The 25,629-nt window shown below is 41.8% G+C and overlaps 1 protein-coding gene across 2 annotated transcripts in view; it reads right to left on the reverse strand.

The window, feature by feature from the left end:
- The window catches only part of mtcl2 (microtubule crosslinking factor 2), a 97,920-nt gene that overhangs the window by 7,572 nt on the left and 64,719 nt on the right, over positions 1–25,629 (reverse strand). Inside the window, exons 6-21 of one of the 2 annotated variants that reach the window (XM_078254527.1) lie at positions 22,881–23,048; positions 20,407–20,560; positions 19,327–19,879; positions 18,628–18,928; positions 17,946–18,179; positions 15,493–15,618; positions 12,973–13,086; positions 12,433–12,663; positions 11,790–11,906; positions 11,544–11,711; positions 5,560–5,715; positions 4,878–4,994; positions 2,410–2,474; positions 2,063–2,192; positions 1,207–1,797; positions 251–515 (exon numbers count right to left, since the gene is read on the reverse strand). In XM_078254527.1, coding sequence (XP_078110653.1) covers positions 251–515; positions 1,207–1,797; positions 2,063–2,192; positions 2,410–2,474; positions 4,878–4,994; positions 5,560–5,715; positions 11,544–11,711; positions 11,790–11,906; positions 12,433–12,663; positions 12,973–13,086; positions 15,493–15,618; positions 17,946–18,179; positions 18,628–18,928; positions 19,327–19,879; positions 20,407–20,560; positions 22,881–23,048 — 3,490 coding nt within the window. Of the gene's footprint in view, positions 1–250; positions 516–1,206; positions 1,798–2,062; positions 2,193–2,409; positions 2,475–4,877; positions 4,995–5,559; positions 5,716–11,543; positions 11,712–11,789; positions 11,907–12,432; positions 12,664–12,972; positions 13,087–15,492; positions 15,622–17,945; positions 18,180–18,627; positions 18,929–19,326; positions 19,880–20,406; positions 20,561–22,880; positions 23,049–25,629 lie in introns of both variants that reach the window. The other variant, XM_078254526.1, reaches the window with a different exon arrangement.

The raw sequence follows: 25,629 nt of genomic DNA on the forward strand, positions 1-25,629 counted from the left end.
ATTATGTTGAAGATTTATTTGGCACATCAATGGAGCTGTGTTATCAATCACAAAAAAACATCAGAAAGTGGCTTAAAAATGGTCTTGTGATTAAAGCACTCTGACTCCAAGGAGGTTAAAGCTTTAGTGCGCAACTTTTTGATATTAATGAACGTTCGTTACATTCAAGCCATTGCCAAATGAGTTTCTACAAAGCTAATAAAGACTATCAGCTTTAAAACAAATGTTCAGAGAACAAAAATCGAATTACCAGAAGACACTCTGCGTTGTAGTTTCGGTGATCCATACTTGGGTGAACAGCATGGCCTCTCGATGCGGCTGTGAACCTTATCCAGGGATGTTGATATCTGCCGGGTTCGGGCTGACGCTAACGAGGAGGTGGTTGTTGAGGGGCGGGAAGACCAGGCTTTGGAGTGTAACCCCGTCCCCCTGCTGCTGTGAAGGTTGTCGGTTTGAAGCCCGATGCTGACGTACTGCGCGGCAGTCTGCGTGGACCTGGTGGACATTCCCATCGCCTGGGTGGAGAAATGGAAGTGATGGAGAATGTTTAGTGTGTTGGGAAGGAGAAGATGCAATAAAGAGTAATAGTAACAGCTACTGAAAAGATATCATTTGGAATATGACGCTTTCCCTTAAACCTACACCTATACTGCAGACATCTCCATCTTAAACTGTGAATGTTTTATTATTATTTAGTAACATCTGTTGGTGGAGTCACATTAATTTAACCTGTTTCCAGTTCAAATCAGATTGTTTTAAGAATTTTTTACAGCACTAATAATTACTGCACTTACTTATTGACTTACTTCTTACTGCACTGAAAAAAAATGAAAATAAGCCTTTCAGAATAAAAAAAAAACAAAAAACAAAAAACAAAATTACTTACTTACTTACTAAGAATCATAACTAGAGGTATTAAAATGGGATTATTATAAATCTGACTGTATGTATTGTTTATACATGAAATCATCCCACTACTATATAATCTAAAAAATATTTTAAAAGTCTGTTCTCATGAACAGAAAAAAACAAACATTTTGGCAATAGGCCTTGGACACATACATGTTACAGTTACCTGAAGTCCCATGGCCAAAATAAAATAGTTATATTTTCAATATATTTCAATATGTTGTGCCGTCTTTGGTGCATAATAATGCCAATAGTTGGACTACAAAATCAGACTTCTCATCGTTGAAAAGAAACTACCTGACTCCCAGGTTCCTTGGTGGATTTCCTCTCCAGAGAAGAAGAGCGTATGGCCTGGCGGACACAGTTGGTCATCTCCTTCATGTCATCACTTAAGTTGGCTGAAATCTCCCCGATCTCCAGGCCGCGGAAAGCTGACGGGGACGTCATCCCATCAACCGATCCGCCAACGCCATTTTTGGCGACACTGGGGATCGAACCGGCGATACAGCCACTTCTGCTCTCCAGCAGCTCCCTGTGCTGCTTGGACAGTGAGCTCAGCCACTGCTCATATGAGGACGAAAAGGAGGATGGAGGTTGCTGCTGCTGAACCTCAAGGGTTTCCACCGCAGCCACGTCCACGTCCGAGCCACTCAGTCCCGGGGAAGAGCGCCCGTTGTGGGCCTGCTGTGGCTCTTTGGCCTCCTGGCTCCTTCTTCTGTGCTCCATGCGTCGTACGGCAGGAGGGCTGTAGTAGATCCGGATGCCGGTGCGGTCTGGAGCAGTGTAGCTTCTCTGGACAGACTCCAGATCCAGCTCTGATCCTACTAAGCTGCTGCAGGAGCCACTCGGGCCATCCCAGGTTTTGCAGGTGTCCCCAACCTCCAGGGTCTGAGATGAGATGAGAGAGTGGGGACACGAGGAAACCGGTTTAAAATAATTATCAGTATACATTTTTACTATGTTACTATGTAAGGACATCAAATATAGCTGCCAACATTAATTATTAATGTCTCAATTCCAGAGATGAGTATAGGATTTAGAAATTAAACTTCAAGTATATAGAAATACATTCAGTCTTTGTTTTACTAGTCTAAAAAATAATAGTAAAGAAATCACAATAAACTGCAGTAAATCTATAAAATCACAGCTTTACCTCATTGGTCAGGTAGGTCCAATTCTTCCTGGTGAGGTCACCCAGCTCTGCGACTGCAAACTGGATCCTCGCCTCCTGATTGGCTGTCCCGTTGACTTCTGCGCCGTTCAGCTCTGATGTGGATTTGGTTCTTTTCATTGAAAATGGAGGAATGAGTTGTTCAGAATTGAGAAGAAAAGTCATGCTCTGCTTTTTAAGAAGACAAATTTACACTCGTTTATGAAGCCATTTTGCAAATAAAAAAGCATTAATGAAACAGTTCTTAACATTTTCTGATGTCTTCCACATTATGTTAAGATTAATATTGAAATTAAGTACTGTAAGGTAATGTTTTTAAAAATGTTTACCTTGGTGATCCTGTTCCATTAGTGATGACTGAGTCTGCAGAGGACTCGCCCCCTAATGACTTTGACTGAGGACAACAACAAAAAACCTGATTGTCACATAAATACTTTCTTAACAGCTTATTAGCATTTAGAAGACCTGCATCTTCCACGCAAATGCTTTCTGTAGCATTTTGTATTCCTACCCATTTTTCAAAACCCTGAATGACATCCACTTTAAACACATTCCTTTCATTGCCATCATCTAGAGCAGTTTTGGCAGGAGAAAGTGAAGACTGCCTAGTATAATCTATCTGTTGCAGACAGCATGCACACACACACAACACAAACACAAACACGCACACACACACACACACACACACACACACACACACACACACACACACACACACACACACACACACACAGATGGTGATGCTGAGACAGTGTTTCACACTTGAGAGGTGATCTCACACTCTGAAGCCATTTCCCCTCAGAGGAAGAGAGGAAAGAGACAGAGTGAGAAAGTGGAAGAGGGGAAAAGGCCATATGCAGATCATGTGTTTAGTTGTTCAGATAAACTGATGGACTTTTCCAACTTCAACTCACTGAACTGCAGACCAGGAAGCTTAATATACACTAGTTCATTGATTCCCAAACAGGGGTACTTGTACCCAAGGGGGTACTTCTGCAGTTGCCAGGAAGGACGTGGAACGGTTGTGGAGTAGCTCAACTAATTTAAAAATGTGGAAATAATACAACCACACTGAGTGAGGTGTAACACCTGAACACCATGTGTTGGAGTGTGAATTTATGTTGCTACCATCAGGGCGCAGATAGAATCTTCCACGATGCACAGCAAATAGGTTCAAAAGGTCATTTATTCCTGCTGCCATTACCATTGTGAATGACTTTCTTAAAATGTAACTCTTGTAATTATAGGTTGTTTTTTGGTGTGCTTGCTATCTATGTAGCCTAATGCTGGCTGTAAACCGAATTGCCCTTCGGGGATAATAAAGATACCTTGAACCTTGATGTATTAAGAGCATAGACGTAGCAGCAGGGATGTCACCCATTTTGGTTTGTGGACTGCTGTTTTAAAGCCTCGAGTTTGCCAAAAGAAATTATGTATTGTATGTTTTCTTTTAATTCTAGTTTCACCATAAAACCACCCCAACCTCCTATTTTAACAGAAAATGTGTCCAATTTTAAAATAATTCATGTAAATAAAATTGATTTATAAGTAAACATCAGATTTGTAACTGTCAATAGCTCTAACTCAGGTCCAACTGACACAAACATTATTTTTACACTTACTGGCCTGATGGGGGCATTATGATCAAATGTTAGAAGTCTTTGAAAGGCCCAACAGTATTAATACAAGTAAAGTAGACAGTAGATATGATTTGTGGGTGACAGGGCATGACCCAGACACACTCAGAGAGACTGAGAGTGAAGAGTGAATTGAAATACAGTAAAACAAGCTTTGGTCTCCTGCCAAGTTTCCAATGCAGGACACGGCCGCTTAATGGAAGGAGTGAGATGGGGTCAAACTCAACAGACGGGAGGAAGGAAAAGGAGGGAAAATGAACGAGAAGGGGAAAGAAAGGAAGGTGAGAAAGGGAGGACAAAGACACCCTCAGACTGAAAACCTCAAAGGAAGCAGCCACAGCAGACAGAGGAGAACTAATGGAGGAGCGCTGACCTACTAACCGTGTATCTGGTTCTTTCTCTCTGTGTGTATTAGTGGAAGAACTAAACTCCTAACTAATGACTACTTTAAAACACTGATGCAATCCCTCCTCATCCCTCCCAGACATGTTGCAGTAGCTTGGCAGTGACTGCGCTGGTGTATAATCAGCAGACTGATCATGTTTTCCTGGTGACCTCATCTTATCATTAAACTGCAGCTCGGCCACAGTAAGACAATAACACCAGAGAGGGTTCTCCTTACTCACATTATGGCATTAACAGCTGTGTGGTTACTGTCAGCATCAGCATTTTTGGTCTATTTTGACATGTCTAGTAGGGCTGCAACTAACAGGTATTTCCATTGTTGGTTAATCTGTCGACTATTTTCTCGATCAATTGGTTAGTTGGGGGGGGTACACTTTTTGGGTGTTATATCAGCCTTATTGCGATCGCTATGGCTCTCCAACCTTAATTTTTGGTACATTCTCATTACAATTCAAAGTAATCTGTGAAATCATCAGATGAAATTGGATGTAGTGGGTGAACCAAGGAACACTCATCTGATCCAATGACTCGATATACTTTAGATGTCCTTATCTTAGACATACAGTCTCATCCTCTCGGATTCCATCATCCCAAGATTCACCTGCTCCTTATCCTTCTTCATCTTTGACATTTTCTCTCTCTCTCTCTCTCTCTCTCTCTTTCACACACACGCACATGCACGCACACGCAAGCACACACACACACACACACACACACACACACACACACACACACACACACACACCCTGTCATACCTTCCCCTGTTGTGCAGTGGCCTCTCCCAGTCTCTGCTCCCACTGAGCTCTCTCCTGGCTGAACCTCTCCAGCAGCTCCAGCTTCTCCCTGCCCCAGTTCCTCTCTCCGATCTGAAGCTGATTGGTCCACAGGTAGGTCACAGCGGGAAGACAAGAAGAAGAGGCAAACATCAGAGGAGGAGGAAATAGATGAATGTGGAGTGCACACCACCAGAATATGAATTTAACAAAGATGTCCAGTAAAACACAAGTCTTGAACAAGCACACAAATTGAATAACAGACTTACTTTTATAAGTTTTTATAACTTGAAATTTAACAGGTTTCTAAAGCGCACAGATTGATAATCTCCATCTAACCATTATATATAACTATAAGCCCTTGTGTTTTTACAGTTTGCAAATAATTGCCTTTTAAGCCAACTTCGTCCATGGACCTTTTTCACAGCAGACATTTTGACTTGTCATAGTAGGAAAAGCACAACTGGAATTGATAACCTTAACGATGGCTCAATTCCATCAAGTGTCCCAGTAAGCTATTTCAGTGAGTCAGCATGCACAATACCAGGGCCTCTCCTAAGTGGAATGCAGCCACCATTAATGGTTTTGAATACACCTGTGCTTTTTCTACTATGACATGTCAACATGTCTGCCGTGAAAAAGGTCTATTCACAGACACATTTACCTGTTTAGTAAGGTCCATCACAGCTGCGTAGGAGTCGGCCAGGAGGTGCTGGTGTTCTTCACACTCCCTCTTCTGCGCCGCCTTCAGGTCTGGAGGATCCAGTGCATCAGTGGCAGACATACCTACTGCTGCTGCTTTGCCTGCTTTGGTCTCAAACTGAAAGGAGAAAGGCATAGAGATCATGGTTAATATCAAAATGACACCCATGTTTCCTTACATCCTCATCTCCCAATCTTTATGTGGAGATCCTTCTTTTTTGGCATATTTTTTCGGCAATATTATTGGGTCCTTAGTAAAGAGGGTGGACAGCTTTAAGTACCTTGGTGTCCACATCACAGAGGGTCTGACCTGGGCGCTGCATACTGACTCGGTTGTGAGAAAGGCATGGCAGAGTCTGTTTTACCTCAGACACCTGAGGAAATTCCGGGTATCCCCTCAAATACTGAGCAATTTCTACTCCTGCATCATTGAGCATGATGTTCATGTTGCTGAAAGGGTATGGTATGGTATGGACAGAGCGTGGAAAGAAATGCTCTGCTCCTATCTTTCCACTCTGAAGATCTCTCTCCATCCTTCTCACCCCTTCACACTCTCTCTATTGCTTTCTCACCCTCTATTTCGAGCTCTCTCACCCCTTTTTTTCCGGCTCTCCATAAATTTGGCCTGCTGTCACAGAGCCTGTAGGTGGGATCGCTTCATTTTTTTATGAGCAGCTCTGCTTTCCCTTTTCCTCTGTCTGAGCCTCATAGTTCACACAGCCGACACTACCGGCCCCATCAATCTGACACACACACACACACACACACACACACACACACACACACACACACACACACACAAAGAGACCCATCAATTCTCTCTCAGTCTGGCTCTGTGGCACTGGCGTCCATATATGGTGCTAATGGGACTGTCTGGCAGCCAATCACAGCGTAACTCACACACACTTATGCCAGCTTCTATGGCAACAGAGCATTGCTCATTAGCAATGAGCGCGGCCTAACTAGCCCCACGTCTTAACGAGGTTTACTGCTGAGGCGTTTAGAGGGAAGTGATTTTACTGGATGACTGGCATTTATTGGTGGATGAGAGACGTCTGGTTTACGACTAGCTATTCACCATTTAGCAAGTTCAATTACTTCAATTTATTCAACTAAAACCACAAATATAAAAACATAGATTTATTAATTAGGTTTTAGCAGAATAATCTCAAGAGGAGAATTCAGGGCCAGATTAGTAAACAAGAAAAATCTGTTTTAGTATATACTGTATATATATATATATATATATAAAATAAAATATAAAATATATATATATAAAATCAGGCATTGACTCATCCTCAAGTATCTATACAGAAGCAACTTTCATAGACACAGAAAGAGACAGAGCTACTAACAATGATGTGGCAACAACCACAAATTAAACCCACAGGGGTCTTTAAGTGATGAGAGGGAGGTAAAATGGGATGGGTTCATTTTACTATCATTAGATCTATAGAGTGTATGGAAATTACTATTCCAGCTACATGTTTCAGCCACTGTCATCTTCCTGTAGCATATTTTGTATTTAATAGTAAATTAGGAATACTGCCTGAAGTGTGATTAGCTGTTTATCTGCTTAAATAGTGCTGACCTATACACACAACTATATAAATAACATGTTTATAGAATCAAGTTATTAAGTTATAAATAGTAGGAGAATATTGGAGATTAAAAAAAACTAAAATCACTGTGATTCAGCTGTTTAAAAAACAAACTATGAGAGTGAATATTATACAGTAGACTGCAGACACAGGGACTGTACTGTAGTATACTGTTGCAAATGATCTGGTAACAAAAAGTAATTGTGTATGCAAACAATAATACTGGTTAGTGTAACAGCAACCCACAGGGTATTATGTGCCATTTTGGGCAGCATATCATTTGCCTGCAGCAGATTTTTACTACAAGACAATAACAAAGTTAATGTTATCAGTACTTCATACCAGCCATCAGCTGTACATTTTAGTGCAAGCAGAAACCACAACGCTCCTGAGAGACAAAATGTGTGCCATCTTTATAAATAAAAACGTTGCCTAGATATTGTATAATGCATACAGATATTAAATATAGCAAAGCTGACTGCGTTGCATGCTGTGTATTTAAAGCTGAAGCTCTGAAGTCCCAACTCAACCTCGCCTTTTTTCTGTCAGTGCCTGTTAATAAATGTTTTCTAATATGTGTAAACAAACATTAAAAATATTCAGAACAGCATTTAGCCCACAGAGATTTTATTATTTTGCTAATCAGAGATATACATTTCTTAATTTTCATTTCTCGGGTGGGGATTTCACACAGTGTTGATGGATTTATTTTGATATACTGTGTGTTTACTACAAGTACATTACTGGGGGGCAGTGGTGGCCTAGGGGTTAAGGAAGTGAGTTTGGGACCGGGAGGTTGCCGGTTCATTCCGGCAGGATAAAATCTGGGTGGGGAAAAGTGAATGAGCAGGGCTTGTCCCTCCCTCACCACCACCACCGAGGTGCCCTTGAGAAAGCCCCCTAACCCCAACCGCTCCAGTGGAGCTGCTCAGTGGCCAGCAGATCAGACTGTGGTTGTACTGGGCAGCGTCCAGGTATGAATGTGTAACTGTGTGAATGTGACAGATCGTCGTTGCAAATGAGAAATTGTTCTCAATTGACTTACCTGGATACATAAAGGTTAAAAAAACAGAGGTCTGACATATAATACTAGGATATAATTAGTAATTACAATTATTGGAACACCAATCAGAAACAGAGCTGCATGTGAAAAAGTTAGATGATGAACAAGATTTACAGCTTACTAAATTTAAGATTAAAAAGTTACTCCTAATAAAGTGTTACTGCGTCATGGCTTGTCGTTTTCAAGCTAAGGATGCAATGTTGGGTTCTTTTAGCTAAAATTATGATTAGATTTTTCCCTCTTACCTTAAAGGAACAGATCATCCTTTTTGGGAAACATGCTTAGTTGCTTTCTTGCTGAGAGTTAGATAAGAAGACCAATACCTTGCATGTGCGTATGCTCAATATGAAGCTAGTGCCTGGAAACAGTTAGCTTAGCTTAGCATAAAGACTGGAAGCATGAGATAAACTGCAACTTGCTGGTAGGCAGATTTTTTTCAACTTTCGGGCACAGCCAGGCTAGCTGTTTCCCCCTGCATTTAGCCTACAGTTGTGGAAGAGGTATTAATCGTCTCATCCAACTCTTGGAAATAAAGTAAATAGGTCTTTTTCTTAAACCAAGTGGGTTAAGCCTAAATTTAACAAGACCTTGAATGCAGAGGTGGCAAATCAGAAAACACTTGACCTTGTACTTATGACTTGAAACTATGTTTTGGAAGTAACGAATAACCTCTTTTTTTACGCATGAGTACCCGTTGAATATTGAGTTGCACATTGAGTTGCACATTGGCATTTATATTGTCTGAAAAGACAAACTATTATTTTTTTCTCTGCCCGCCCCTTTATCTTCATCAGCAGAGTGGATTCAACACATGTGATACTGTGTTAACAACAGGTGTTCATAACATGTCCTACAGTCAGGATGGATGACTGATTAAGGGGAAAAAAAGGAGGCAGTGTTGTACTGCACGCCTTCAGGGCACTGGATATCGTTTGTACTTCACTGACGGTATTTGTTTATCAGGCTGAACGGCGAAAATAATTTTCTGTCAAGCCGTTTGACAGGTAGGACAGTGTTTGAAATTGAGTTGACTTGCTCGACAAAGCAACAGCTGGAGGATGAGCTGCACGCTGCCAGGACGCCTTGGCACTGATGTGGTTCGGTGGGCTGGTGAATGTCCACACACACACACACACACACACACACACACACACACACACACACACACACACACAACCACCACCACCACCACCACCACCACCAGTTCAAATTGATGGCATACTTTACAGTGTGCGTTTTTGGCAGAGAAGAGATTGGTTCCAGCTGTGGCACCAATGCCATCCTCTTGCGCATCTGTCTTACAAGTATGCAAGTAGATTATCTATATATGATAAAGTGTAAGTTACTTTTCTTCTACTTCAGTCAGTGACGTTTCCCAGACTGCCTTTCAACAAAACCAATAAACTTTCTTGATGCTGCATTGCTTTTAAACTTCATTTTGGCAGCTGCAAAATGTCCTAACCTTACGCCCAGAATTACAAAGAAATAAAAGTGTAAACTGTACTTTATTTCCTGGTGGATTTTTGCTTTTGAGGTTAGAATTAGGATTTGGGTTAATTTAGGATGAGGTTGCTACGGATGGCGTAATTTCCTTACGAGGTTTTACAGGTTTTTTTTTACATGAAACAGATGTTGAAAGAACGTAATTGTTGAAAGGGAATTTCACAGCATGTATCATTTCAAATTACTTTGACAACAACCACAGCACTTACTTGGAAAACATGTTTTTGCAAACTGACACCTCCAACCTGAGTTAATGTTGCTGGTTCTGGTTAGCTTAAGGACAAAGGTAGCCCATGGTCCTGCCCCAAAATCTACAGTATGTTCACATTTTGTAGAACTTAAAATGTAAAAAAACGTGCATTTTTGACAGATGGCTTATGATGACTGACAGCATAATAATATCAATCAGGAAACACATGAAAAGGCTTTTTAAATTGCCACACTTTAACAAGCCTCTTTGTTTCCTCTCTCTCTCTCTCTTTCTTTTATCTTCCTCTCTTCTCTCTCTCTGTCTCAATTATCAGGCGGTAGCACACAGGCTGTGCTCTATCTCAGAGGCTGTTAATTAACACTTACTCAAGTACCGCCTCTGTTGCTGTTATGAGACAGACAGAGAAACAATGAGGGAGGAGAGGAGGATAAAACATTAAAACCGCTACTCATAGCCTGTAGACAACAAAGACAGACAGAGAGGGGGTGAAAGTCTTGGATGGACAAATAAGCCACTTGACAGTTTGAGAAGTAGAAAATGACAAACCCCACACATTATTCTCTTTTCAGCTGTCTGTTGCCCACCCGGTCTACTCTAGCTTTTCAGTGACATGCAAGCAAGGAGTATAGGCTTGCAAGAAATAGTCACCTGGATTCAGAAGAAACTTGGAACGTGGAAGCTTTTCGTCTATCGACTTTTCTGTAGTGGACGATGTGGTCTTGCACTGATTTATAGATTTAGGGCATTTTACCTAATCTTCCCACTGCATTGATTTTACTTCTCATCCTCATTTAGCTCTGCTCAACTTTCCCAGCCTTTTGAGTTTCTGAGTATCTGATGGCTTTTAAAATATTAAAATCTGTCTTCTTACATTCAAAACTGCAGAGCAACCAAAGGAAACTAGTTCATCTTATTGTCTTAATGGACAACACGGTGGTTGTAGAATATAAAATCAAAAGAGATTGATGCATTTTGTACAATGTTGCATCAGTCTCCATCTTATTATACCAATTAAAGTGTGTGTCTCTGAATGGACTGCACTACAGCTCACATTGAATCAAGCAAAGGATTTGGGCAAAGTTTAGTTTTTTGAGTAACTTAAAACTCATGTTGAATGTTTCAAGCAATGTATAAAGTACCACTACTACCTTTTAAAGCTCTGTGTCACATAGGATGTTTTATTCTACAACATTAGATATGTATAACTAAATAAGCAACAATCAAAGTCTGGAATACAAAAAGTTCTTATTCATTAAGAGTTTAACACTCATCAGCTCAGCTAAGCTGCTTCATCATGACTGTGTGTCTGTAGTTTGATCAGAGTTGATTGACAGCGGCCTGGCAGCATGGATCCTAAATCCTGATTGGTGCACAGAAATATGAGATCACCTTTATTCCAGAGTCATGCCCACTTCAAACCAACGAGAGGAGCAAAAACTTTTCATGTTTTCATGTGAAATAATCAAAACTTTTCTGACATTGACAGAAATATTTGTGTTCACGTAGGAGCCCATTACTCATACTCAAAACAACTTTTTCCTGTTACAATTTACAGAAATACTTCTCACCTGTACGATGAGGCTCTTTAGTTCGGTCCGCTCCACCTCCCATGATGCTTTGGCCTTTGCGAACTGCTGGGTGAGTTCTTGGGAGCCTTGTCTCTCCTGTCGCATCTCTCCACTCAGATCCTGCAGCGCCACCTTCAAGTCTGCCAAGGTGCTGCTCACGGCGCTAGACTACAGGGAAAGACACGCATGTAAGAGTGTGTGTGTGTGTGTGTGTGTGTGTGTGTGTGTGTGTGTCAATCTACCTACTTTGATAGTTGGGCTGAGTAGTTGTTCTTGTGCAGCAGCCCTCTTGTCAGACTGGTGAGCGGGGCTCGTCATGTTTTCCTCCTCCAACAGCAGGTAGAGGTCCTTCAGGCTGTTCATCTAAAAAATAAAAAATAAATCACAGAGCAGGATCACCTGTCAATCATTTATTTCAGCCTCTGATATATTATGTTATATTATAACACACTCAGTGGCAATTTCCTAGGACAATTTTATGTTGTTTTTTTATTTCTGCACGGGCAGAAATTGTTAAAATTTCCATCCAGCTACAATATTCAAAAATCGGTACAATACAAAATATGTAACAGTTTATGTGAAATTAAGTCAGTTTTCCTCCTGCCCAAGTTATTTGATTTCCGCATAGCAGCAGATTCAACCTCCAAAGATTTTTTCTTAATGCTTGCGCTGGTTGAAAACCTGAGATTACATCATTCCAACATTTTTTAGGACAAATGGAGATAACCTTTGAGGCTTTGACGACAATAGAGTAGTGATTTAAGATACACAGCCTAGCTGCAAAATTAGTAAATCAATAAATAAATATCTAAGGACACATGTGAACAGTGTTGACAGTCAACTATTGACTCTGACAGAAGAAGAGCATTTTCCTTTCTGCCCCTCATACCTCCAAGATGTCTTTCCACTCTGTGTCCTTCCTGCAGCCCAGTCTCCACTGTTTAAGGAAGCAGCGAAGTTTGAGGCTGAGCAGCAACAGGGCCTGTTTGAGGTGCTGAGACTCCTGGACCAGCAGAGTCCTCTCCTGGCTCCATAACTTCTGCTGAAGCCGAGCCTGGAGGCCCAAACTCTGCAGCTGGAAGTCCCGACGGAGCAGAGCCTTCTGATGCTCCTCCTGGAGCTGAGCGGGAAAGACAGTTTGAGACGGGATAATCAGGGAGGACTTAATGTCAAAACGTTTGGTTACTCAATCGATCGATTTTAAGACTTAAGAGAAAACAACATACAAAAACATTGATTCTCCAAAAACCCTATCAAATACTGTATATCCCCAGGTAATTTTAGCTTGACTGAAAAATAAGCGGTTTATTCTTTACATTTCTACACAAAGTGGTGTTTCAGTGTGTCTGTGTGAGTTTGAGGGTGTTTTGTTTACAAGTTTAGTTGATTAGTTTGTGTGTCTTGACAGTGTTCAGTGATTCAAACTAACCTGTGTGAGTTTGAGAGTGGTTTCTCCCTGAGCCTGCCTCCCAATATCCAGCTCCGCCTGAGTTCTGAGAGCCGACTCTTTTGCTTTGGACAGACAAGCCTGGAGGTCACCGGACTGGACGGGAAAATATAAGGGGAAAATATAAGGAAGGATGGAAGAGATAGAAAGAAGGAAAGGAGCAGTGGATAGGGAAACATCAGTAGGTAGGAAACAGGCAGAGATTAAAGAAAATAATGAGAAAAAGTGATGGGAGGAGCAGCGTTGAGGGAAAAGAGAGTTAGAAGGAAATGAAAAAGGGAGAAACAGCAGTGTGAGAAGCACATAACATGGCAGTTTTGTGCTAGGACACCCTTTAAATCACACCTCGGCTGTGGCACGCTACTGTAGCCAACACACACACACACACACACCCTCTCATGTACTCTCCCATGCCTCATTTGGCTGCTGAGTGAGTGCAATCCATCGACCCACCACTGTACCATTAATGTCCTCTTTCACCCTCCACTGGGCTCAGCCTCTGCCCTCCATCACCCTCGACACCACCAGGCCGCTCACAGCCTCCAATGTCAGCCAGAAAAACTACTCTGACTTCCAATATGACTCACTGTTGTGAAAAAGTGGCAGCTGTTTTATACAAAATGTCCAACAACATTAAAAACTGTAGCAACACAAGAGCCAAGGCGTGAAGAATGAGAGTATTCAAATACACTAATAACATCACTTTAATAATACAATATATGTATTCTACGTCCATTTATGGGTAACTGCGGGTGTGGAAATGAGTGTGTGTGTGTGTGTGTGTGTGTGTGTGTGTGTGTGTGTGTGTGTGTGTGTGCCCAGCTCCACAATGACTCAGATTTATAAAACAGAACCAGGTGTACGTGCAGCTTTATAAATTGGATGAAAATAGTGCGTGTGCATAGTCTGGCTATCACCAGACCAAGCTCAATCTTTTAAGATTGAACATTAGTCTGGGGAGTCTCTTCTGTATTTTCTACTGCACAAGAGGCGTGATTAACGGGCATAGTTCAAATGACTCTGTACGCAATTGGATAGTCCTTCAACCAATCAGACCAACGATCTAGGTGACGTAGCAGCGACAGCGGCATCAACGGGTTGCTGCGCTTCCGTGGCCGCTATGTTGAATGTAAACAAGAAGCTGCTTGGTCGCTTCTCTATCGTCATCGTGTTAAACCCGCCAATAGTGCGCCAGGTGGATAAGCCAGTTTGTGATTGGTCCCCGCAAAATTGTAACGAAAGCAGGATAGATAAACGTACAGGTTTCCAGCCTGAGCTGCAGGTCGAAATCAAATCGCCGGCAGATCGGGCTGGGTTTACCCAGTCTAGCGTATGCATATTTCTGGCAGAAAACGGCAAAATCAGCTGGAGCAGTGCATACGGGGCATCTAGGCCACTGTGGCCACAGGACATACAGTATCATTCTTTGAGGGGCATAAGGCCGCCGTGAAATTCCTACCCTGGACTAGAGGCAGGGGGAAACAAACTTTTCCAATGAATATTGCAAAGAATGAGTAGCAGTATTATGCTATGTATGTAAACACTGGGTGTACAGTATGTGCTGCTGTGTCACTGCTCTGCTCTGTTGATTACTGCTACAAACACAACTGTTTCTCTATAATATCTGACTATCTTTTTTTTCTTCTTTCTCTTTCATTCTATTTTAGTCTCTCTCTCCCATTCTCCCTGCCAGGCTTGGATAAAGATGCAGACACACACATACACACACATCCCTGGTTACCAAGGAGACACGCCAGCAAAAGGTCAACCAAACAATGGTCTTTTCTTCCCATCAATCCCACAGTTGACAGTGAAGTCACTGTTTATGTTTGTTTACAACACTGTGTTGCTAGCATGAGCTCGCCACCACTGTACCACATCAGTAACTTCAAGCTACAGTGTGTGTGTGTGTGTGTGTGTGTGTGTGTGTGTGTGTGTGTGTGTGTGTGTGTGTGTTGTAATGGCAAAAATTACATTTAAGCATGATTCTTAATATTCTTGTTTTATTTATTTCTCACCACAGTGTGTGTGTACATTAGAGGCCCTTTTTGACAAGGAGATGGATCGGTTGCCAGTTGGTCAAGGCCACACCCCCACTCTCCACCTTGCCCCCCCCCTCTCCCCTCCTCAATAGCTACAGACACAGAAATGGCACATCCTAAGGAAAGCTCATTGTAGGACTGGCTCTAGTGGCTGAAAGAGACTTCAGATACAGTATTAGGGGACCACTAAGGTCTATATATAAGCATCCAAAGAGCACCATGTCATAGGACCTTTAATATAAAAATATCAGTTATAGTCTCTCTGTCGCATTTACAGTACTGTCAGCTTCCTTAGTTCTTTTATAATCTCGGACAGGCTGTTAAAGGAGCAGACTAGACTTTTTGTTTGTCTGTCTGTGTGTACAAGACAAAGTGAAACACACAGTAAAACTTTAACTTCAGGCACAAGTGTATATGTCTGTGCCTATCATGATGTGAATGGTTTTGATTTGGGACTCACCAGTGCCTCGTTCTCTCCCTGTTCCAGCTGGCTGTCTTCCTGCTTTTGCGTCTCATTGCTGTCTGATTGGCTGTTCTCCTCAGTTTGTCCTTTTACCTCTGGCTCTGATTGGTCCCTATAATCAGGCTGCTGCATGCATGCATGGGCAGGTTAATGAATAAAAAAAACAAACACATAAACAAAAAAATCATAGAGTGAGAGAGGGAGGGACAGGGGAGGACGAGACATTGTGCAACAAAAAGGAGGGGAGTGATAGAAATGAAAGACAAACAAGACAAACAAACACAACAGTAAGAATAAAAAACAATTCAACCAAAATGGCATCCATCCATATGACAACAGTGAGAAAAATAAAAAATGAAAAACAAAACAGAAACAGTTGAGTATGGATCTCACAAGACAAAGAAAAGGATGTAGAGGAAAAAGAGCTTGGCCAGAGAGGAGAAGGAGAGAGTGGAGAAAAAAAAGAAAAGTAGGATGGAGGGCAGAATGAACGGCTGAGAGAAAAAGGAAACGGAGGAGGACATAGAAGAGTGGGAAGAAAGGGAGAGTTGGGGAGAAACAGCAATGGGAGATAGAGGAGGGAAGGAAGAGGGAAAGAGGAAGAAATAAGACGAGAAGGAGTAACGCGGTTAGGATGAAAAGTCAGAGCGAAGGGCCGACGGAGCAACCAGGTGAAGGAGGAGAGGGAGAAACGAGTGCAGATGGAGAAGCAAAGCAAGGACAAAAGGAGAAGAAGGAAGAGTGGGAGGAGGAAAGGAAAGGGAGTTGAGGTGAGCAAGGAGAAGTCAGAGGAAGGCAGGGAGGCAGTTAAGGAGATGACGAAGAGGAGAGGGAGGAGAAAGTAGGTTTAAAAGGAGGGTAAGGGGGAAGTGAAGTGAAGTGCAAAAACCGACGGTTATGGTGCCCGTGCAGAGAAAAAAGAGGGAAGGAGGAGGGGACGAAGGGAAGGGGAGAGGGAGAAAGGAAAAGGGAGGAGAGATCGGAGGGGTGTTGGGACTCAGAATTGGCCTCTAATGGAGTCTAAACATTAAAATTGATTCTATTAAAACTTTGTATAATTTCATCACAGCCTCTTCCAGACAGGCACACTAAATTAGATTAGATTAGAATATAGAAAACACAGAATTTTACAAGAAACAAGTTTCTCTTGCTGTAAATGCAGTTTCACCAAATAAATATCCATCTTAAGGCAATTTAGTCTACTATTGAGTCAAAAGTCTTGTTTTTTTTAACAACTAGGTAAAAAAAATTTCAAACATGTTCCTGACAGTTAAAGGCGAGGTAGAACTGTGCCAGCAGCTGTCTGACAGTCGAGCGGAATTTCAGTCTCTACTGATTCCAATGTGCTTTTATAACTGATCTCATACTGAATTTGGACCATTATATAGTTGAAATACAGTATGTGTTTGGATTAAAACATAAATCACTGACAATCAACTGTAACCCAAGAATTTCCCAGTGGAGAATTTCAGACTGAAAATGTGATTTATGAAGTCTGATTGAAAATCTATTTAGACCGGGTTTGCTGTCTCATTTGCTGTTTTAAGAAATATGTATGTGTGTGTGTGTGTGTATGTTTGTGTACGTGTGTGTGTGTGTGTGTGTGACAACAATTATCTTAACAGGGGCCATACGATACAATACCTGCTAGCCTCAATTATGAAGCCACACTCAGTTACACCAGAAATGTGATTAAATCTATGGCTATAAATGTAACTTTAAATGAAAATAGGTATGAGCAATATTGCTCAACTACACTAGATGTAACCTAGACTGTATGTTGAGTTGGTTTTATGATGACTATATATATATATATATATATATATATATATAAATAAATGGTGCGTTATGTGCTTTTAATAACCCTACTATGTCCATGCATACAAACAGGCTCCATTTGAGGCCTAAAGCATCATCTTAATACCAGGTTAGGAAGCAATTTAACAGCATGCAGAGGAAATGGGTGTATGGAGAAGTTTACACTGGGAGCTCAAATCTGAATTCATCTAATACATCCCTACAGTTTTTACAATTTTACATTTGTGTTTGTCACGTAAAGGTCTATTTGTCTATTCACAACTGTGTTGAAAGCATGTCAGGTTAATTGAGAATAAGAACTGGACAGACAAAAGATCTGATAAACAGATCTGAATGAAGCTTAATTAACATCTAGTCACAGAGTTGCAGATTTGAGCTTGTTGTGTAAATCCATTCTCCACTGTGAGGAAAAACTAAAGCAGCACGTTCAGATGGGATTGGGAGTGTTATTCAGCCAAATTAATGGTTAGGCACTGGACCAAACACAAAACTGAAGAATAGAAAAACAAACCAGTGACAACCAAAAATAAAAAACACAACAAAAGTAAAAGCTTTTATGAAAACAGACTGAAAAAATGAAAGAGACAGAGTGACAAGAAGTGAGAAGTTGGAGTGTTTTTCTTGTCTTTTACCTTCTTCACGACAGTGTTCAGTCCATCCTGTTCGTCTCCAGAGCAGGGAAGGGAGGCGCAGGGTGAGGCCAGAGGAGATGCTCCTTCCACCTGAGGGTCCCTCCCACCTGCTGGGGGTTTACTCTGGCTGTCTACCCGCTCCACAAAGGCCTGTAGCTGGGTGTGTAGGGCCTGGAGCCTGCTGGTCAGAGCACCAACCAGGGGCCGGTCTGCCAGGTCAGACAGCTCTGAAATCTGGGGAACAAAAAATAACAGACTTTATCATACAGTCGCTCATTATTGGCTGTGTGTGGGAACGGCCCAGGCTGATAAATAGTAAGTTGTGGGGCTTGTTTTTTCTTATTCAACTTATATATTTTCTCTTATGATGTCCACATATTTCATGTAAACATTATGTTTTATAAAGTACATACACATATTTAGGGTTCTAGTAGTATGTCATGAAAAACAATTATTAAAATAGCCACACAGGGACTTGCAGGGAAATGACACACTGTTTTCACTATATGTTGTTCACCACGACCTGTGCTATGTGTCAGCTGCTGTAAAATGTTTAACTTAAATAAATAAAGTTTGAGAAAAAAAAAAAAATAGCCACACAGTGAATTTTCAGGTTCCATGAACTTTCCTGAAAAGCTGACAGTATCGTGGAAGAACAACACACCAACCAGAGGACGTGTACCTGGCTGTGAGGCTGAGGTTTCTCCTGCTCGCACGGCTCTGCTGCCTCGTTGCTGCAGACCTTGTGATAGATGGATGGGGAGGAGGAAAGGCAGTTAGACTCGGGGGAGGTCAGGAGCTGTATCGCCGTGGAAACCAAGCGAGCCTGGTCCCTCATGGCCAGCAAGGCATCATGGTCCTTCTGCCCCGGGTACCCAGGGAGTGAGGTTGTTACGTCAGCCTTGTCCTCGATGTTCTTTTTCCGTTCCTTGATCTCCAGGGTGTCGGTCTCGCCCCCTACTGGCTCTTTGCGGTGCGGCGGGCTGACGGAAAAAGCAGAGAGAGCATGTTTAGGACTTCTCATGTTGGCTTAAAGGTTCGGATTGAAAGTTCATTCTTGATCTAAAAGTGAAAAATGGGAATTTACCAAAAGCTCCAGCAGAGACACAAAACAGACCTTGTTGTGAGATTGTTTTGTCAACCTCTGTTTCCTCATCAAGTTCATGGATGTGTGGAGACAATCTCTTTTAAAATGTTGGATGGGTTGTCATGCAATTTTGAACAGACATTCACGTTGCCATGGTGTCTTTATTGAAGTGCAATGAGTTATCAACAAAGTTGTTGAGTTACAAAAAAATACTATTGCTGAAGCATTCCTATTAGAGAACCACACCGTAGAATGTAGAAAAAAATGTATGGAAAAATTTAAACTTAAGACTACCTTGGGAGGCACTCGGCTGAGTCTCCAGCCTCTGCGTCAGTCTCCAGAGCCAGTCGTAGTGATGAGGAAGAGGAGGAGGAGGAAGGAGCATGGTAGGAGGCCAGATCACAGCGCTGCAGGTTGGACAGAAGCACTCGGTTCTCGTACTGCAGCTTCTTCACCTTCCCGCTCAGTTCTCCAATCTGAAGCCTCGCCAGTCTGATCTCCTCCTCCTGGGCCGGGGCGTCTGTGCTGATAAGCACCGCCCCTTCCTGTATGGAGTGCACCGGGCTGTCGCTGAGCAGCCCGTCTGTCAGCGACGCCAAGGAATTGGACGACAGCGTGGACGTTGGTGGCGGGAGATCAGATTTGTAGCGGTTAATTTCATTCATCAGGAGTTTGTTCTGTTCCTCCATCTCGATTAGAGACCTCCTCAGCAGGTCGGCCTCCTCCTCAACAAACTGGAGGTGTCTCTGGAGCTCCATGACGTTTTCAGACGAGGCCCCTCCCCCGAGTACCATGGCTCCTCCTCCGAGGCCCAGACCGCCAACACCAGTGAGCTCCTGTGGACCATCTAGGCCAAAAGAAACAATGAGAGGTCAAGCAGTTGAGTAGGCAACAAAGGAAGAAATTAAAGTGTATGAAATAATAATCATGAAAATATAACTATCCAAAATATGTCTGCAAAGAGAGGAAGCACATATGATCTTAAAAGTGTACTACACCACAGGATTTCCACTTAGCTATTGCTAACTGTTGATTTAAGATTAGTTTCACCGCCAGAGGAGCTCATGCCTCTGTTCAAGTTCAAGTTTATTGTCATGTGCATTTAAAAGTGTAAAGTACAGAGAGAATGCAATGAAATGCGTTTTGCCCTGGCCCTCTCTTCTCATAAAAAAACTATAAATATATAGTTATAATTCAAATAAAACAATAAAATATAATAAAATGACCTGAATAAAGAAGTACAATCTAATATATTGTAACAACATAAACACTATCACAGCCATTAACAGAAATGGAGAAAAATAAAACACCATAAAATCTCTGAGAAATTAATTAGAAATGTAAAACAGGCCAAGAGATACGTTTAAAAAGTACCTTGTGGTCCCTTCATGTCGTCCATCTCAGCTCGGAGCCCCCTGTTCTCCACCTCCAGCTCCACGATGCGTCGACTCAGCAGGTTGGCCTCCTCCTCCACCAGCTTCAGGTGGACTCGGATCTCCGCCTCGCGGGTGTGGGGGGAGTCAGCAACCTGAGGGGGATTCAAATAGCAAAAAGACATAAGTAGAGGAAAACCACTTCCTTCCTCACCTCCCATCTGTTCATTCACACACTTTTAAAGGTGCACTATGAGTTCCGGCATGGTTTCAGCGCAATTTCATTTTTGTCTCAAATCGTGGGCATCTCTCCTTGACCCGCTAGCTGCCTGCCCCCTGAACACACTGTGAAAAAGCCCGGTCTCGGGAGACAACACAGGGGTCGTAAACGTCAAACAAACACTAGAGGCACAGGCTGTCACAACAACAACAACTCACGCTACTCAATCACGCGCACTAACCCCCACCCCCTCCCCCAACCATCTTGTCTGTGATTGGCTGGAACGTGGTTTGTTGTATTTTGGTGCACATCCTGTGCCCCTAGCGTTTGTTTGACTGGGCTTTTTCACAGTGTGTTCAGGGGGCAGGCAGCTAGCGGATCAAGGAGAGATGCCTACGATAGTGCACCTTTAATTAACGGCTGACCTTTATGACTGTTAGCATGAATTATCTAAGTGCTGATAGGTGTTTCTACCTTTTTTTATCTTTTATCAAGTTTTTCACCATGGTTGGAAAGGACATACTAATATAATTATTAGGGCTGTCAGCAGCCTTAATCATGCTCGGCTTTATGCTCGGCGCTTAATCGCATCGCATAAAGCGTTAATTTTTTTTTTAAATCATATTAATCGCATGCCGCCATTTATTAATTTATTTTCACTTCACTCGGTTTTGCGTCGTGCCTAACAGCCTACTATTTTGCCGTACTTCCTCGTAACACATCCTGCTGCTGCAGGAATAGCAACGCCGATTTCGGCGCCTCGTTCCGGTGCCACTGATATGCCTGCACTTCTCTCTGATGCTCTGAAACAGACGTTACAGGAAACAGAAACATTGCTGCACGTGTTAACACTATACTCGACAGCAGCTAACGTTAGCCTACCGCTACCTAGCAGCTGGATTAAACATGGTTAAATGCTGACAGCTAACGCTAAACGGTGTAAAGTTTGTCTGTATTTTACTGTAGAGGATTCCGACACCGGGATGTAACAATCTGCAGCTGCTGTTGTCGGAAAAACACAGACGGTGCGTTCAATGAAACTGTTAATTTACAGACTCGCGGTGCATTCAAAGTTGTTGTTAAATGCCCTTTTCCCATCTGGTGGTTGTTTTTGTCATTAAACAGCTATTTACTAGTGAAATAAGTTATTGTTATAGTGATTACATTATTATTAAATCATTTAATTTTGACGATAAGGCTTTAGCAATAAACAAGCTGTTCTTTAATGTCGCCAGCTGTTTAGTACCCTTCTTTTTTTTTTTTACTTTCTTAAAAAGTATCGGTTCAGGCACCGTTAAGGCACCGGTACCGTTTTAAAAGTACCGCTTTAGCACCGGTATCGAAACCAAACAATACCCAAGCCTAATATTGACTCTAGATTCAAATGTGTGACTAGATTAAATATATAATAAACAAATACAAATCAAGAAAATCAAGTTGGTAAAGTCATTTTCTTTGCATTCATTTGATTCCCAATCAAGATACACTGATAAGAATTGCTTTCCATTGTTAATATGAACTTGAAAACAGTTCTGAAATGCAAAGTAATAGAATTTTTATCATGTGATAAAACATGCGATTAATCGCGATTAACTATAGAACTTCAACGATTAATCACGATTAAGAAAATGTAATCGTTTGACAGCCCTAATAATTATCAATAGTAATAACAATTATAACAATTATGTTCTGCATTACCAGTACTGGATTATATAATCCTCATCAAAAACACAAAAGGACAGGAAATTCAATATAGTAACCAACTGATTATAAAGTCGGAAAACCTGTTTTCAGCATTCACTGAAATGGCTCAAAAGTGAGTTGGATTTAATGAGCTTTTTGGAGTGTTTTGGCTGTTTCTAAAACAATACAGCTGCACCTCTGTAGAGTTTTCCCAGGCATTTTTGGCATTTAGGTTTTATATGGACCGTTTTGCAGCTCTCAGGCAAAGATAGAGCGCTAAATGGTAAGAAAAGATGGAAACTCAGGGTTTATATTTTCCTGAAGGTGTCGTCACAAAATACTTCTGTGGGCTGTATCACAGCTCTAAATATGAAATCAAAATCCTTCTTCCTCCTCCTCCATTGTGCTGTAGTTCTTAATTCTCCATACAGTGATCACGGCCTTGTTCACTAACCACTACTTTGTCTCTAATTGTGAATTTGCTCAATAATCACTATCTGACCATGACAAAGATCCAACAAACGTCTTGCTCCTGTATAAAATGGCTCTAAAGCAAATATCTAGTTCCTCACCTCCTCCACAGTGAGCGAGACGTTGACGTCTCCGTACAGCGACCTGTACTTGGCCAGCTCCTCCTTCATGGCATCGCTGTCCTTCACCAGCTTGGTCAGCTTCTTGCACATCAGGGCTGACTCCTCTTTGGCAAAGTGGAGCTGACACTTCAGGTCTGAACTGTCCTCCTGCGGTGACAGAGCACCGAGGTGACATTCATACAAAAACTGCTGTATCACAGAGTCTGACATGCACACACATCTGTTAACATGCAAAGTGAAGTTGCCCTTTTAGGCCTGTAACTAGTGATTCAATTATCAATTAATAGTCAATTATTTGACAGCCATTTCAATATATTGATTGAAATATTTAAACTGATGATTGAAATGTATCTTTGTTTTAGGAAATTCATTAAATAAAAAAAGCCACACATTTGTCTATCTAGATTTTGCCAATTGTATTACTTGTGTAATGAATCATCTTGGGTTTTGGTCAGACCTTGGAAAAATAATCAATAGATTAATCAATAATGACAATAGTCATTTGGTGCTGCCCCACCCTGAACTGTTTGAGTAAAAAGAAAATGTTGAGAGGGGAACCTGAGGTAAATAGAGGCAAGAATGCTGCTAATGATTTAATGTGAATAATGCAAACTCTCACTAACGGTGGATTTCCACCAACTGCGGAACGGCTGCGGATCGGCTCCGCTGTGTGTCGGCTCCGTGCTCCGCCGTCCTTCAATACCCACCAGGACCGTATTTGTTAGAACCACAAAACCAACAACAGTTTGTTTCCATTCCAACTTCAGACCTGTCTCCGCCCATTATGATGTTTTCAAGGTGTAGTGCAGGGAAATATGATCCGCCGTGAGCACGGTGTATTTTATTTTGAAAATTAACCGGATGTTTTATTTTGCTTCTGTGCTCGACTTCCTGTCCCGCACTATCTGCCCTGTGCTGAATTACTGTGGAGATCTCCGGTGTCCGGCAAAAAAATAGAAGCTCTGCGTATCTGCTCCAGAGGGCTGCGGATCGCCGGAGCTGGGACGGAGTCGGAACGCAGCCGTTCCGCAGTCAGTGAAAATACACACATTGACTTTAATGGAAACCTAATGACTCCGCTGCCGTTCCGGTGCAGATCCGCAGACGTTCCGCAGGTGGTGGAAATTGGGTATAAGGCAACCAGTAATTTATATATCATATAAAGCAATTCAGTATTGTCAAATGAAAGAAAATTCATGATTAAACATTATTCCACTTGCATAATTTGTCATCATTCTGTATAAAAGGGGCAGAAAAAGATTAAAAAAAAAAAAAAAAAGACATTGAGGGACAAAGACACAGAGAACAGACAAGACAAGACAAGAAACACACGTAGGAGGGCCCTTCAATCCGTCTACCCAGGGAAAGAGGTTGGACAGAGAACCTGACAGGGCCGAAAACACACACAGAAAGTAAAATCTGCAGACAGATGGATACATGCATGGGAACAGTGCAGACACACACACACACACACACACGCACGCACGCACGCACACCACACACAAGCCGACTTAAATCCGTGCAGACAACTAGACATGGAATTATCAGTGAAGTATGTGATAATTTTGTTATTAAATTCATAAAAGTAAATCTGTAAAGTTGAGTATTTTTTTTAAACCATAGTGAGGTTTGGGCTTCATCGCTGACAGTTATAATATGCACAAAACTGTTTTCTGGAGTGCCATTTAAACACAAACAACAATCCGTTGCAGTCCTGCAACTCAAGTGGGATGAATTGGTTTTTCATTCTATTTAAAATTGCCTTGAACATAAGAAATGATGACAAAGCGCTATTTGACTAGCTTGCGGCTTTCAGCTACCAAATGGTGAGGTCAGAGTCATGCTGTGTTTGTTCCCCGAGAGGCTTTTACAAAAAACACACACAAAGGAAACAGAGAAACTCTAGAAAACACTCATTAGTGGTTTTCCTCAGACGTCATACAGCATGTGAAATGAATATTTACTAACTAACTTGGATAGAAAATACAGAACTGTAAAACTAAGAATAGCTCACAAATGATATATTAAGCAGTATCATAGCTACTGTGGTACCTTAAACGGGCAAAAATAAATATTCGGATTTATAGCATGTCTATGAGATTTTGCACAGCAGCCACTGTGGCCTCAATTAGCAGTAATGGGATTAAGGTAGTACAGTAGCGAAGTAAGGTAAGGTAAGTAGAGAAGAATCATAAAGTTTGTTGGTAACAGAGCACAATATACATCTAAAGTTTGCTAACATTAGCTAACATTAGCAACCATTAGCTTCAGGTCCAACCAGACCGAGTAACAAAAAAAAACTCTGATAACCCCATTCTACTGCCAAGCACTAAAGAGCAGACTGACAAAGTCAGCGACTAGCTGGATTAGCATAGTGGAGCATTAAGCAGCTAAAGAGCCAGGAGTTGGTAAAGACTGAAACAGAGCTAAAAGAGTGTAGATATTGGACTTATATGGCACATGTGTATAGAAAAACCGAAGAAGAAGATGCTAACGTGGCTCGGTGTCTGCTGGATGTGTAAATAGGCAACTGTTTTGTCCATAGACAGTAAAAGAATGGACACAGCGACGCCATATATTTCAATGGAGACCAGTGAAGTCACTTTTCCGGTGATGGCTGAACGTGCTGCGCGGCCTCAAACTGAGCTTGACGACGTAGATGTGAGGTGAGCAACCTGTCTGAAAGTTGTAAGTCTTCTGGTAGCTGTGCCAAGAGAAATCTCAATCA

This window comes from Sander vitreus, chromosome 7 (assembly GCF_031162955.1).
Source record: "Sander vitreus isolate 19-12246 chromosome 7, sanVit1, whole genome shotgun sequence".
Lineage (NCBI taxonomy): Eukaryota > Metazoa > Chordata > Actinopteri > Perciformes > Percidae > Sander > Sander vitreus.